General features: G+C 40.9%; 1 protein-coding gene across 2 annotated transcripts in view; it reads left to right on the top strand.

Moving 5' to 3' along the window:
* Positions 1-14,330, top strand: part of LOC307022910 (uncharacterized protein) — a 153,231-nt gene that overhangs the window by 1,712 nt on the left and 137,189 nt on the right. Inside the window, exon 2 of one of the 2 annotated variants that reach the window (XM_079655838.1) lies at positions 2,796-3,985. The exons of the other annotated variant lie outside the window; for it this stretch is intronic. Coding sequence (XP_079511964.1) covers positions 2,796-3,514 — 719 coding nt within the window. The 3' untranslated portion in view covers positions 3,515-3,985. Of the gene's footprint in view, positions 1-2,795; positions 3,986-14,330 lie in introns of those variants that run through there. 2 annotated transcript variants of the gene reach the window in all.

Genomic DNA, 14,330 nt, shown 5'->3' with positions numbered 1-14,330 from the left:
CTTACATGATGCCGTTTAGACAATATAATAATAAAGGGCGGTGCCGGCTGTCAGCGAACCGATCCGGCCTTTCTGCGCGACTATCACTCAAATGCGGGACATAGTCTCAATGTGTGGGACAGTGTGGGACACCTGGTCACACACACGGTTCTGCCCCTCACACACACACGCTTCAAATCAAGTTGCATAAATGCTTGAGCTACGTTTTTATTATAATTACTGTGAAATCTGCCTATTATGTTTTCGTCATTATTACAACAAACACACACTTGCACCTGATAACAATAGAGGATTCCTAATATTGTTTGGCGAGACCAACATTAATGAGCCATCAGCATTTTAAAGTCTAAATATCCCTGCACATGCAGCAATGACATTTCTGCTGCTGCTATCTTTGCAAAACGAGTTAACAGTCACATGTTATCTGGATGAGTGCTGCAGAATGCCGTTTTTATAAGGGATACATGTGTGTGTAGTCTTTCATATTAAACATGATCGCTGGTAGATAGCCACAGAAGTCGTAACACAGTTTAATCTGGGCGGATCCCAGTTGACCCTGGGTGGATCCCAGTTGACCCTGGGCGAATCGCAGTTTACCTGAGAGGATCACAGTTTAACACAGCTTAAGTTCTCCACGCTGCTTTCAAACTGTGATTAAACAACGTACGCTTCCCTTGGAGGCTGTCTGAAGGTGTACACAGGTCTCAGATGGACTTGGTATCACATTAAGAATGATATTCAGTGATAAGTCTGGCAACAATAGCTGGTTTAAATGATTTATTGGAGCTCGAAATCTTTTGAACAGACATCCCCAGTCAACTCGTTTTTCTTTTTGTAGTCCTCGCTGTTAGCGTCCGGATATCGCCATCGTAACCACAACCTCACACACTGGTACTGAATGTGCATCAAAGTGTTCCTATCCAGCCAAATATACCAAAAGATTTATGTAAACGACAGAAGAAGCGATCGAAATGTGTATTTCTGTCGGTAGGCCACGCCTCCACATCTGTGCCCCAGTTGATCGGGGAACCAGTTAATCCGGAACACCGGCCGGCGACGAAAGTATGTTTCTTAACAAAAAACCCTGCATTTAATGTTATTTTGAACCATTATTCATTTAGTAATCACCTGAGCCCTTGAGCTGCCTAGAGCAAAATAGTTACAGCATATATTTATTGATTTTAATGTTAACAGATCATTGATGCAAAAACATTTGGACCCAATTTGCCTGACTTGACGCATGGAATAAAACATGGGTGTAGCAAGCATCCTCAATGTGGGTGAGACAATTTAACGGGGTGTGGGCAGGTGGTGGACCTCACCTCCTCTAGGGGGGTCCGGGAGCAAGCTCCTCCGGGAAGATTATTTTTTTTTAAATGTTGAAGTTAAATGCATCAATCTGGTGCACTTTGAGAACAGCAAGTGGAGGCAAAAGTGACTGCACCCAAAACATTAAACCTGCTAGCTAGCTAGCTAACTAGCCTAAACTCAGTAACAGAATGTGAGCAACACGTTCTTCTCCACAGCCGCGCGACCTCTGAGTCAGACGTCACTTCCCCCTTTTCTATCCTACGAGTGCAGCCACTCCCCCTGAACCCCGTTCCCCTGCCAACCCCCATGGAATATGATATATAGATACATAATTAGTAAGTTGCAAACAGATGAATGTTTATGGATGTCAGTGTTTCCCTTACCATTGTCTTGGAGGGGCGCTGCGTCCCGCCAACGGAGCCCGACGCCCCCCCTGAAATTCAAGGTGTTTAAAAAAAAAATTAAATTTTTTTTTTATATATATATAGCACCTAATTGCAACTAATCTATATCTACTGTCACTTTTCACATTGACCATGTGCTCTTTTATTAAATAAACTAAACACTTTCATTTTAAGTTGTGAGTTTAGTGTTTCTGACCCAAAGAAACTCTGATGCATTCATCAATAACAATAATCCACAGCTCCTCTCTCTGCTCCAGAGGATTACAAAATTATAATATCCCAATTGCTGTTTAAAACATATTTTTTTTGTATCCATATCTCTCGCTAGAATCTCCCACCATCCAACCAACAACAACGTCAAGCCTTTGGGCTCTGAAACTACGGGGCGGGCCGAGGACAAATACACATGCGTTAATCCCACGTTAAAATAATTAGTGGCGTTAAAAAATTGCATGAACGCGTTAACTTGACAGCCCTAATTTATATATATATATATATATGTTTTATTTTGGTAGGTTCTGTCTTTCATGCGGGCAACTTTAAATATCCCTACGGTAGATGTAGGTGCAGATATGAAAACACAGATTTTCCAAAACACATGAAGAAACATCTTCAGCAGGGTGTTTCTAGAAAGATGTAGTATGAGTACTGTGTCTCTGGTCTTGTGTATAAGACATATCAAATCTCTGGAGAACATGTCGCCCGTAAACAAGATATCTCCTGACGTAAACAACAACGTGACGTAAACAACAACATGACGTCGGAGCTCCGTAAAAACAAAGCTGTCTGACGCTCTGTTTGATTCTCAGATTTCTGGAGGAATTATAGTTTCTGAGGAACAGAAATATTGTTTTCTGATCACTTTAACATTTTGCGGGGGAAATCTGCATTTTGGTTTGAGGGCGCACGTCGAGAGTAAGAGGGCGCAATTACATTTATTTATATACTTTTTTTATTTTATTTATACCGACAGGAAAACTGATAACGTTGGAGCTCAACAAAAGAGGGGATTTTGAGCTGTAATGAACACAACCACTATTCTCTGTAACGTCTCTGTTTCCTGTTTCCTGTTTCCTGCAGACGTCCAACTGGTGGAGGTTAAAGAAGAGTTTCCCCTAGAGCCCCCCCCACACATTAAAGAGGAACAGGAGGAACTCTGGATCAGTCAGGAAGGAGAGAAGCTTCAAGGGCTGGAGGGGGATGATAACAGCAAGTCAACATTCACTCCTGTCCCTGTGAAGAGTGAAGATGATGAAGAGAAACCTCAGTCCTCTCAGCTTCATCAGAGACAAACAGAAGCTGATGGAGAGGACTGTGGAGGACCAGAACCAGCCAAGAACTCAGATCCAGAGACACCTTTACAACCAGAGACTGAGGACAACCCTGGAGACTCTTCTGAACCTGACACAGAGGACAGTGCCGGTTGGAAGGAGACCAGAGACCCTCCGTCAGGTTCAAACTCTCGAGTCCCCGTCAGTGATTCAAGGCGCAGTTCTGCAAAGAAACGCTGTAAATGCTCTCAGTGCGGGAAAACATTAAGCAAGAAGAGTGCTCTGAATCGACACATGCTAATTCACACAGGAGAGAAACCCTTCAGCTGCTCACTGTGCAGTAAAAGGTTTATTCGCAGGAGTCACGTGACGAGACACATGCTAGTTCACAGCGGAGAGAAACCCTTCAGCTGCTTGTTTTGTGAGAAATCTTTTCGACGAAGTGAACATTTACATATTCACATAACAGTGCATGGAAAGAAAGCCTACAGCTGCTCACTGTGCAGTAAAAGATTTCATCACGAGTGATCTGTCAAGACACATGGATGTTCACACCGGAGATAAACCATTCAGCTGCTCAGTTTGTGGGGAATCTTTTACACAAAGTGAAAGTTCAAAGATTCACATGAGAGTTGGAGGAGAAACGATGTGCCGTGTTGGTGAGCAAGGATTCTCTTGGGTCTATGAACTCAGAAACCATCAATGTGTTTTCAAAATGCCAAACGATAAATAACGTCTAACTTTACTGAATACAAAGGACATCTGGAGAGTATGACATGTATTTGTTACGATAACACTGACAACATGACTTCTACTTGAACTGATGCTCTAAATATCTTGTTATTTACTTAAATGTACATTTTTTTTAAGCATCTATAAATAAACCTGCTTTTTATTTTGTATTACTTTACACATCTTAGATTTAAGAATGAACCTATGTCAAAGGAAAACTTTTGTGATCAATAAAGTAATAAAAGGCAATAAAATAAATAAAACTCATCTTAATTTCCCTCATTTTTTCATCGTAGATAGATAAGATGCAAACGAGCGTTTTTGGTCAACTCAACAGGGTCATGTAGTCGACATGACCCTGTTGAGTTGACCAAAAAACAGACTACCTGTTGATAATCTGTTGAGTCAAGATGTCAACTAAAGGTTACATTAAGCATTAGTTGACGATCAACCTTCAACCACTTCTTGGTATGGTGGAGAGACAATGCACAGATTTATTCTATTGCAGGGTCTGATTATTATATTGTTGACACTTTAAAATACTACTGTCCTATTAAAATGCTGTACAAATCAGATTTATTATTTTAAAAAGAAAAAACATTCAAGTGAAACCATTTTTTTTTTTAAAGACTCACTTTTTTTCCCCTTTATTTTTCAATATCATGATAAATATCGTACCGTGGAATTTTATCGCGATATTATCATACCGTGAGTTTTTGGTATTGTTACATCCCTACTATCCAATTCAAGTGAAAAACAGTTGAGAACAGTAGAAAGTCTATAACCTATCAACAGAACACATTCATCCACTAATGATATGCAACAGACATGGGAATAAAGTGAAATGTTTTCCACTCATGATATCACGAGCACTGGATAACTGAAGGCAACACCAGGCTATAAAGCACAGTAGAACAAACACTATGGGCAGCATATCAGAGAAAGAACGCTTTTTTATTTTAAGAATATACTAACAGAAGAACATTAAATTAGACCCCCCCCCCCAGCGACATTCATTCCTACTAAAGGACATCTAAACGTAATTGCAGATTAAACAAATAAATTAACTCACTGTTATCAGAGCATTCGTATTGTCCTATCTTCCTGATTTTATTGTATAGAGTTTATATTTGTGTTCATGTGCCATGTTTAGAGCTTTAGTAAAGTGCAAGTGCGTTTTCAGAAGGAAACCCTTGTGTGCTTGGGAGCTACATGCTGTAATGTAAAAGTACCTGTTGTGCCTTGTGGCCACTGGAGGGCAGCAGAGGAGCAAGTCAGAGCGACGATCAGTTGTGAATGAAAAGAAACATGAGACACAAAGCAACAAGTCTCCCTGAAATTAATACATTATGTTTTATACGATATACCCACACAAGCTTATGGTCTGTTTTTCCTAATGTTCATCTTCATTTTGCACAAGCTGGGAATTATTTGTGGTAATGTGGTGTCTCAATGAAATGTTTACAAAGCTTTAGTGTGATGGGCAGCTTGGTCTTCACTTGGTAGAAAGCGTTTTAAAAACAGACCATTATCCCTCCCGACCAACCTCTTCTGGAGATTGTAAAGAACATTTGTTTTGTTCTGGCGATGTTTAGCACTGCCAACATTTGATTTAATATCATTTACTCCTTGTCAAAAATGTAGAGAAGGTTTAGTGCGACATCTCCAGGTGAGCAGGTAGTCTGTTTGTGCTCATGTTAAGGTGTGGTTGTGTTTAGTGTTGCCAAGTTCAGTTGACCATCATATATTAGGCCAACAGTGAAAACACCCTCTGATGCATATGTGGTAACTGTGGCTGGGGTCCCCTTTAAATAGCTGACAACACCAACTCCTGTTGAGGGGATGGAGGAACCTGTGGACCCTCAATCTGAATCCAAAGTTGTTTTGCAGATGTTGGGGCTTCCCTTCACGAGGACAATAACAGAGGCATTCATGAGCAAACAGAAAGCAGCTTTATTTCACTAATATACATGTTAACATGTCAATGTTCAGCAGCTGTCAATGGTAACAGGGTGAACTTACTTTACACTATGACATGGTGGGTTTCCCCTCCTCAGATGGGCAGGTCTGGTCCACTAGGTCACAATGCCTGCTAACTGTGAGGGAGACAAAGATAACTACTCAAAGCACAACTTCTACTTTGACACGGTTGACCATGAATTATTAATAACAAAACTACAGAGATATGGCATTAGAGGTGTTGCACTATCATGGCTATCCAGCTACCTACATAACAGGGAACAGTACGTTGAACTACAAAGCCATAAATCACAACTACTGCAGGGTACATGTGGGGTGCCTCAGGGCTCAGTCTTGGGGCCATTACTATTTATTCTGTATATTAACAATATATGTGAAGTATAAAAAACTATTAAAACCATTCTTTTTGCAGACGACACAAGTCTACTCTGCTGTGGGGACGATTTAGAACAGCTACTGGTCACAATGGAGAAGGAACTGAGCAGGATGAAGATCTGGTTTGACCAAAATAAATTAACATTGAACGCAAGCAAAACCAAACTGATCATATTTGGGAATCGATCGACCAATACAGACAAGAAACTCACTATAAATGGCGTCCAATTAGAAAGAGTATCGGAAATAAAATTCCTTGGAGTAATCATAGACAATAAATTAAGTTGGAAACCACATATAAGCTATATCAAAGCCAAAATATCCAAATCAATAGCAATTCTGAATAAAGCCAAATACCTAATTAATCAAGCTTCCTTGTTGATGCTGTACTGCTCCTTCATACTTCCATACATGATGTATTGTGTGGAAGTTTGGGGGAACACATATAAAACAAATACACATCCTTCATCCTGCAAAAAAGAGCCATACGAGTTATACATAAAACTACGTACAGAGAACCAACAAATAAACTGTTCATCAAACTAAAAACACTAAAACTACAAGACCTGGTTGACGATAAAACTATTCAAATTATAGTCACAAATCAACAATTGCCTCATAACATCCAGGGACTTTTCACACGGAGAGAAAGCATGCACATGTTGAGAGGAAACTGCATTTTCAAAAAACCACCCGTACGAACAAATGCCAAACTTCATTGCATCTCATCAAAAGGTGTTAGTCTGTGGAATAACTTTAATGATGCACTGAAATATTGTACAAGTCTATCTAAACTGAAAGTCTTATTTAGAAGCCAAATAATTAATAGTTATGAACAGGACCTGTACAAATCCCATTTGTTGTTATTTCTTGTAATTGTAAAAGTAATTTCTTTCTGATTGTTTTGTCAAAAAGCAAACAAATTAACAAGACAAACATGTCGCTGATGACGATGACCTCATATTTTATTTATAAGAAAAATTATATGCTAGAGGGGGTAGGACCAGAAAAGTTTTTTTAAGCTTCTTCTTGCCCCTGTTGAACATGACTATTTCAGAATAATTATTATTGTTTTTTTGTTGTTATTATTATAATTTGTTGTACTTTGTTATAATTATTAATTTGAGTGAGAAAGAAAGGGGGAAAAAAAGAGTATATATGTATGTATTATTGTTGTATGTTTTTGTTTCTGACATGTTCAATAAAATGACAAAAAAAAAGGAAATCTATGAATTCATGTCCGTGACACTCACAGTATCTGCTGCCCACAGCTGTTTTATAGAAGGAAAACCTCCTTCACTTCATGAGATCTCTGCAGCACCAGGAGGCAGCGGGAGGGTTAACTCAGCCTCTGAGAAGAGGAGCGCGCACCGCCTTTCACGCACCGCCTTCACTGCGTTTACCTTCAGAATCATTAGAAAGGATAAAGAGCGACCGCAGGCTGATGTGTTTTAACCACACACACACACACACACACACACACACACACACACACACACACACACACACACACACACACACACACACACACACACACACACACACACACACACACACACACACACACACACACACACACACATACGATTTAAACGCAGACTTTTGTTCCTCCATGTTTCGTTGTTATCGTTTCACTGAGCGGACCTGCAAATCTTTTTCAAACGCTCCCTTTTTTGGTCCGTCTGCGGCGGTAATAGGTTGTGTGCGCTGTGATGATTCGACTGTACCTTTAGTAATTAATATTAAATGTTGTGAGGAAATCTTTCCACCAATAATTCCAATAAGTAATCCAAAATGTATTCACTTCAGGTTTACGAAAGTAACTGTAATCAGATTACTCGTTTTTCAAATGTAAAGCGAGCTGAATACAGTTACTTGATTTTTGTATTCTGACTACGTAACGCCGTTACATGTATTCCGTTACAACCCAACCCGTGTGTGTGGTACAGTGCGATGCAGCGGACAGACGGGTCTCAGTTGGTTTGGTGTCCTTACTTTTAATACTTGTAAATACAACTTTTGGCCCGTAATTTATTTTCCTCATTGTAGCGACCAGAGAGGGGGGGGGGGGGGGGGGGGGGGGGCGTTATTATGAGAGTGCTCTGTTTGATTCTGAAATTGTATATATTTATATAAATATATACATATATACATATATATATATATATATATATCTATATGTGTGTGTGTGTGTCCGCATCTGTTATTGTCTCATTATACCGCACTGTGAATGAATCAAAGTAAATATAAGTCATCATGAACACATCTGTCCATCAGACAGAGGGCTGCTGTGTCTCCTGTCATCATTAATGGACGTCTTTTTAAAATGACCGCTCAGAGGAGAGGAGTTCTCATTTCTCTAACCGCCTGCTGCTTCCCCTCCTCTCTCCTCGGTTCTCCTCCTCGGCTCCTCCGCGCGCATCTCCTGTGGGCGGGACTAAGTCTCGAGGATAGGAGTCGAGGAAAGGAGTTGAGGAGGGGAGTTAGAGAAATGAGAAAGGGCCAAGGAGGAAAACATGGGACAGGGAACACAGACCAGCAAAATAAACCCAAAACTTAACACATGAAACTCAAATCATTACACAGAGCCGAGGTCGTGTTAACTGATTATTTTCCGTCCATGACTAGTACCCCCAAGTCTGTTAACCAGTAACTAACCATCAGTTCTTCAATCGCAGTCACTGAGGAACTCCTCATTAACTAACCATTAACTATCTAGTCGTTCCTTATCCACTACTCAGTAACTAAGCACATTGTGTGTACCTTATTGTAAAGTGTTACCGTAGGTTTCTAGCCATACAGTCAATCTTTATCCTGGTGATTATTTAGCAATTAAACATATTAACTCCGCCCCCTTAAAAAAAAACGGCTCTTTTGAACGGCTCTCAGAAAGGAGCGGAGCCATAAGATCCGGCTCCCTTCAAAGAGCCGTAATTCCAGAAGATCAGCTTTCACTTTCGATTCACAACATGAGTGAGTCAGATTCACCGAGCAACAAGTGAAGCGCCGCTCAGACTGAATTCTCATTGCATGAGGAGCTGGTGTTACCTCCCCTCTGTGTGTCTCTCTCATTGACATCCCGCTCTGCAGAAAGGACGGCTGTGTTTCTGTGGATAAAGAACCTTTCACACAGAAAGCCTCGTGAGATCAACATGAAGATGTTGCTGTTTCTGCTTCTCCTGGGAATAGTAGGCCCACACTGCACATCTGCACGTGAGTCTTTTGATTCTTTACGTTGGAAAATAAGAAGTGCGTCATGTGTTTATGGGCTGTGTGAGTTTAAAGTGTGATAGTATTACATGGTGGTAACTGGTGTACTTTTCCTCCTCTACATGTATTTAATCCAGGGCCGTGGGAAGTAGGGGTGCTGAGGGTGCTGCAGCACCCCCTGGTGGAGGACAGGGGATCTGCACTTCCACAAGCTATAATACCAAAAAAAACGAATTTTCAGCCTTGATGTAACAACATTCATAATTAAGTAAAGATGACACCTTTTTTTCAACCCGGTTACATTTTCCATTTGCCCTGCACGATGGGCGCTGTAGTGATGAAAGTGAGGGATGTTGGCTTAGCAGGCGCCCGCAACTCACAGCCAAAGTGAGAGAGAAAGAGAGAGGGGATACCGCGGGGATACGTTATCTCAGTGAGTCTATCTCAGTGAGTCTCAAACGTTTTGATCACAATTTATGTAAACAAATATTTCCAAGGCACACCTTTATAATTATTAGGATAAATCAAAACAGGTTTGAAATCATTCCAATGTATACTATAGGACAGTAAACCAAAAATATCGTTTAAAACTGGAGAGATTTAAAAATATGCCTAAATAAATAAATGTTAACTGGTAAAATAAGATATGAATGAACAATACAAATAAAATAAGTTACATTTATTTGTTATTGGCTATGGTAGGTTATTGGAAATGTTCACATACTTATTGGATTAATAAAATGCAAACCGATCTGTTGTACCCTCTAGATCAGTCTAGTAATTGGGTGCTCAAAGTGCACCAGATTGAAGCATTTGACTTTAAAAATCTTCCCGGGGGGGCACCACCGGACCCCCCTAGAGGATGTGAAGTCCACCCCTCCAATTAAAACATGTTACAATACTAAATACATTTGAAGCCTTGTTATATAAGCTGTCCACCATGTCAATATGTTTCTCTTTTTGTAGTGTATTGGTCTTTTGTAGAGGTTTTTCATTGACAGCTAAAATCTTGCCTATATGGCAGCACATTGCTCAGAACCAGCCGTGGTGTCATCCCCACAGCACCCCCCATTTGAAACATGTTCCCACGGCTATGATTTAATCCCTTTAATTACTTCACAGATGTGGATGAATGATGTGAAATATAATCAAGTGTTAAATCAGACTTTAGTTCCACCTGGAGTAAATCCACAAGCTACCCTGCAGTCAGGGGCGGACTGGGACTACAAATCAGCCCGGGACTCTCGACCGGCCCACTTCGGTACCGCCGGCTCACCGCGGTGCTCGTGACTTACCGCAGAGGTAGACATTAAGGCTAAAATGCCATTGGCATTATATTATCACTGGCCCCCCCATTGTAACCACTGGCCCGGAGCATTCGTCCAAAAAAAAAATCGACTAATAATGAAGAAAATTAACACATTTGTTGCCATAGTAATTTATGCACTAACTACATTACTACTTGTACTACAACATTTGAATCATCAGTTCTTCCTCATTTTCTTCAATTGTTCATATTTGGTTTATTCAAATAATGATATTGTGGTCATTGTTAAAAAATGTCTGCTATTATTATGAGTATTATTATTTGTATAATTCACTTTCTGCCTTCATGTCATTAGGAGTTAGAAATGTAATGGCTATGTCATTGATTTGATTAGAACCTTCATTATCCTAAACTGCTGGGACATTTCCCTATAGCCAATACCTTTATATATTCTACTCTTCATTTACTTGTCAGCATAGGTCGGCATTGATGTACAGAGCCGACAGAAGACCTTGTTTATATGGGCATCATATTGGGAGGTGCAGTGACGCGTCCTGAAACCAGGAAGGAAGCTGCTGGTTCCCTCGACAAAAAGCAATGGGATTTCTCCACAGGGTTTTGGAAAATAGCTGGAAATAAGGTCTGTGGAAAACAAACCTGTTTGATAAATGCACGTTTTGTTCAGCCGGATAATCTCCACATGTCTACCCTACTTTTATAATTTTCGAATCATAAATCTAATCGATAGATTATAAAAGGGTTTTAGGACGCGTCACTGCACCACTCCATCGATCAAGCTGGCTGAAACGTTCTCTCCCTCTTCTTCTCATGCTCCCTGTCACTCTCCTTTAACTCCTCCGGTGACTTTCTTTTATTTGAAGATTGTTTTTTGCCCGGCGCTTGGCCGGTTACCGCTGGTATTAAAAACATTTTGGCGAATGGTTAGGTGGCGCGATAGTCTGTAGTGAAGGCGCGCGCTCCCGCTCACGGGAGCCTGCTCGCGCTGCCCTCCGCAGCAAACAGCTGCTTGCTTTTCACCCAACAACGACAACCGATCTGCAACCGACTCACGGAACGCTATGTTGTGATAAACTAAAGAATTTCACTAAATGGATAGTCAAAATACCAATACCACAGGACACATTTTTTTTAGTGGCACGAGCGGGCAAGTGGAAAAGTACGTTATGCTGGCCCGGGGTGTCTAAATAGTGCTTCCGGGCCAGCGGGCCATTTATAATGTCGAGCCCTGCCGGTTACCGGCCGGCCAACATCGTCCGACCGGCCCACTTCAGTACCGGCCCATCGGGATTCGTCCCGAACGTCCCGATGGCCAGTCCGCCCCTGCCTGCAGTATACAAAGTCATTCAAACTAGCTGCACCTTTAGCAGCTTTGAGAACACTTTCATGATCAATCATTATAAAACATATCATATATATTATTCAGTGGTGTAGTCTACTTTTTTGTAGTGGGTATACTGTAATAATTGTATTCATCCTGTCTCGAAGCAACACCTCATGAACACCATCACACTTAGTAATGCATAGACTAGTCTTGAGACTGGTTATGTGTTATCAACATGTCAATGTATTATAAGCATTTTTATGTGACTTTTAACTGCCAGAGACATTAACAATAAAAAAATAAAAGAATGAACAATGATGGAAAAAGCCCACTTATCTTCTAGGGTTGAACAATTGATCGACATTTTTATCAAAATCTCAATATGGCCTACTGCAAACACTGTCTCTGACACAGCTCTCACCAAATTTCCAACTAAATCCTGTCCACCCTTCTCCGTGAGCTCCTGGGCTATTTTGTGTGCTCTGGACGTCTCATGTCGTCTAATCTTGTTTCTCAAAGAGGCCAGAGATGTTGATCTGCTTGAATCTGAGGACTGGATCTTAAAGTGCACCCACTCCTCAGACATAGACACTCGTTGTTCTGTGAGGACACCTGTTGATTTTGTAGCGCTGCAAAGAGCACAACCTGGAAATAAACAAAACCATGACTAATTAGCATAATACAAGTTTTTACCAATAATATCTGCAGAAAAGAGCCAAGATTTACTCAAAAGTATTTAATAAACTGCTTACAATATTTGCATCATGGCTAACAAATGCACGAAAAGCAGATAAAAGGAGAAAAATGTTCCACTTTTTCAATAGCTAATTATTTGACAACTACTGATAACTAACATATAGTAATATAATGGTGCAAATGTTTTAAATGCACTTTTAACATGACCATGAATTAACTCTCATTTGCATAGTCATTGACTTTATGAATTTCTGTTGTTTAGATCAGCTTTCCTTTGCATGTGTGCTGACATTTACCTAACTTTCTGTCCCTCCACTCTAACCAAGGATGCAGTGGCGGTTCTACGGGGTGGCACGGGGTGGCAGCTGCCACCTCAGAAAAATGCCTTGCCACCCCAGCTGCCACCCCATTTGGCAGCTTTGTTTTGAAAGAAAAGTTGTGGCTCATCGGACATTTATGAGAGAAAATCTCTAATGTCCGAGTGCAAGTGAATGCAGCACAAGACGCGAGCCTTGTAACCCCTCCCCCCCCTGGCGCGAGCTTGGAAATATGATTGGCGGCGATTTCATTTGAACGGGAGGACAGCGCAAAACGAGAAGCATTTCGGATACAAGTAGACAGAAGGAATGAGGTATTTGCGGTCAGGGTATGACTGGGGTAGGCTACAGCCGTACTAATAAATGGCTTAGTCCCACCATGAAAAATGATGTTAAAGTAAGCAAAATAAAGTCCGCCAACTCGCGCAGAATAAATTGCACAGACAGCCGTTAGTCAGATTGATTTCAGTAGCCACTTGTCTGGAAATACCGAAGAGAAACGGTTTTGAAAACTTTTGTCACGTAGTGATCGTCTTCTCAATAGAACATCTTTGATAATGTCTTCTGGCCAATCAGAATCAAGATAACGGCGTGGTGTTGTTGCAGGAAGTCCCGACGGAGAATACTTTTGCTGTAGTACATATCGATATACATCGATACAACTATAAGACCCCACGGTTTGATGATTGATAGGTGTGTGGGCTGTCTTTCATTACAGAACAATGGGGGCTCTCCCCTTATCCACAAAGTAAAGTCATTCACACAGCCCCTTCCCTCTTCTCTCTGTGAGGAGAAGCAGGTTCAGCTTTCAGAACAAAGTAACAAAAAACTAAAATGGCATTCATTTTTTTAAATACGTTGTGTAGTAATATATATTTATTTATTTTTCTTCTCAAGAGAGCACCAGAATGTGTGTTTTATTTTAGTATTTCAAAAAATCTCCTGGGGGAGGGGTCCCCTGCAGGGGTTGGGTTTTCAGCATGTCAACTCTTTCACTTGTGGGGAAATTGCATGATTGGTTCCAGGTTGCCCTTTTTATTTACTACAAGACAAATGTGCCTTTTTATTTCATACAGTTCAGTTTGGATTGAGACAGGGAAATAATCTAAACCTCACGCGTGGCGTTTCACTGTCAAGGGGAGCGTGTATGTAATTACATTGCAAATACTGACTTGAACCCCACCACTGTATGGGTTAGCCCTACCATAGATTACCCAACACAAATACTGACTTGAGCCCCACCACTGTATGGGTTAGCCCTACCATAGATTACCCAACACAAATACTGACTTGAGCCCCACCACTGTATGGGTTAGCCCTACCACAGATTACCCAACACAAATACTGACTTGAGCCCCACCACTGTATGGGTTAGCCCTACCACAGATTACCCAACACAAATACTGACTTGAGCCCCACCACTGT

This window comes from Notothenia rossii (genome assembly GCF_949606895.1).
Source record: "Notothenia rossii genome assembly, chromosome: 10".
NCBI classification, from domain to species: Eukaryota; Metazoa; Chordata; class Actinopteri; order Perciformes; family Nototheniidae; genus Notothenia; species Notothenia rossii.
The sequence above is the reverse complement of the archived record's forward strand: the minus strand, read 5'-3'. Positions and strand labels throughout refer to the sequence as shown.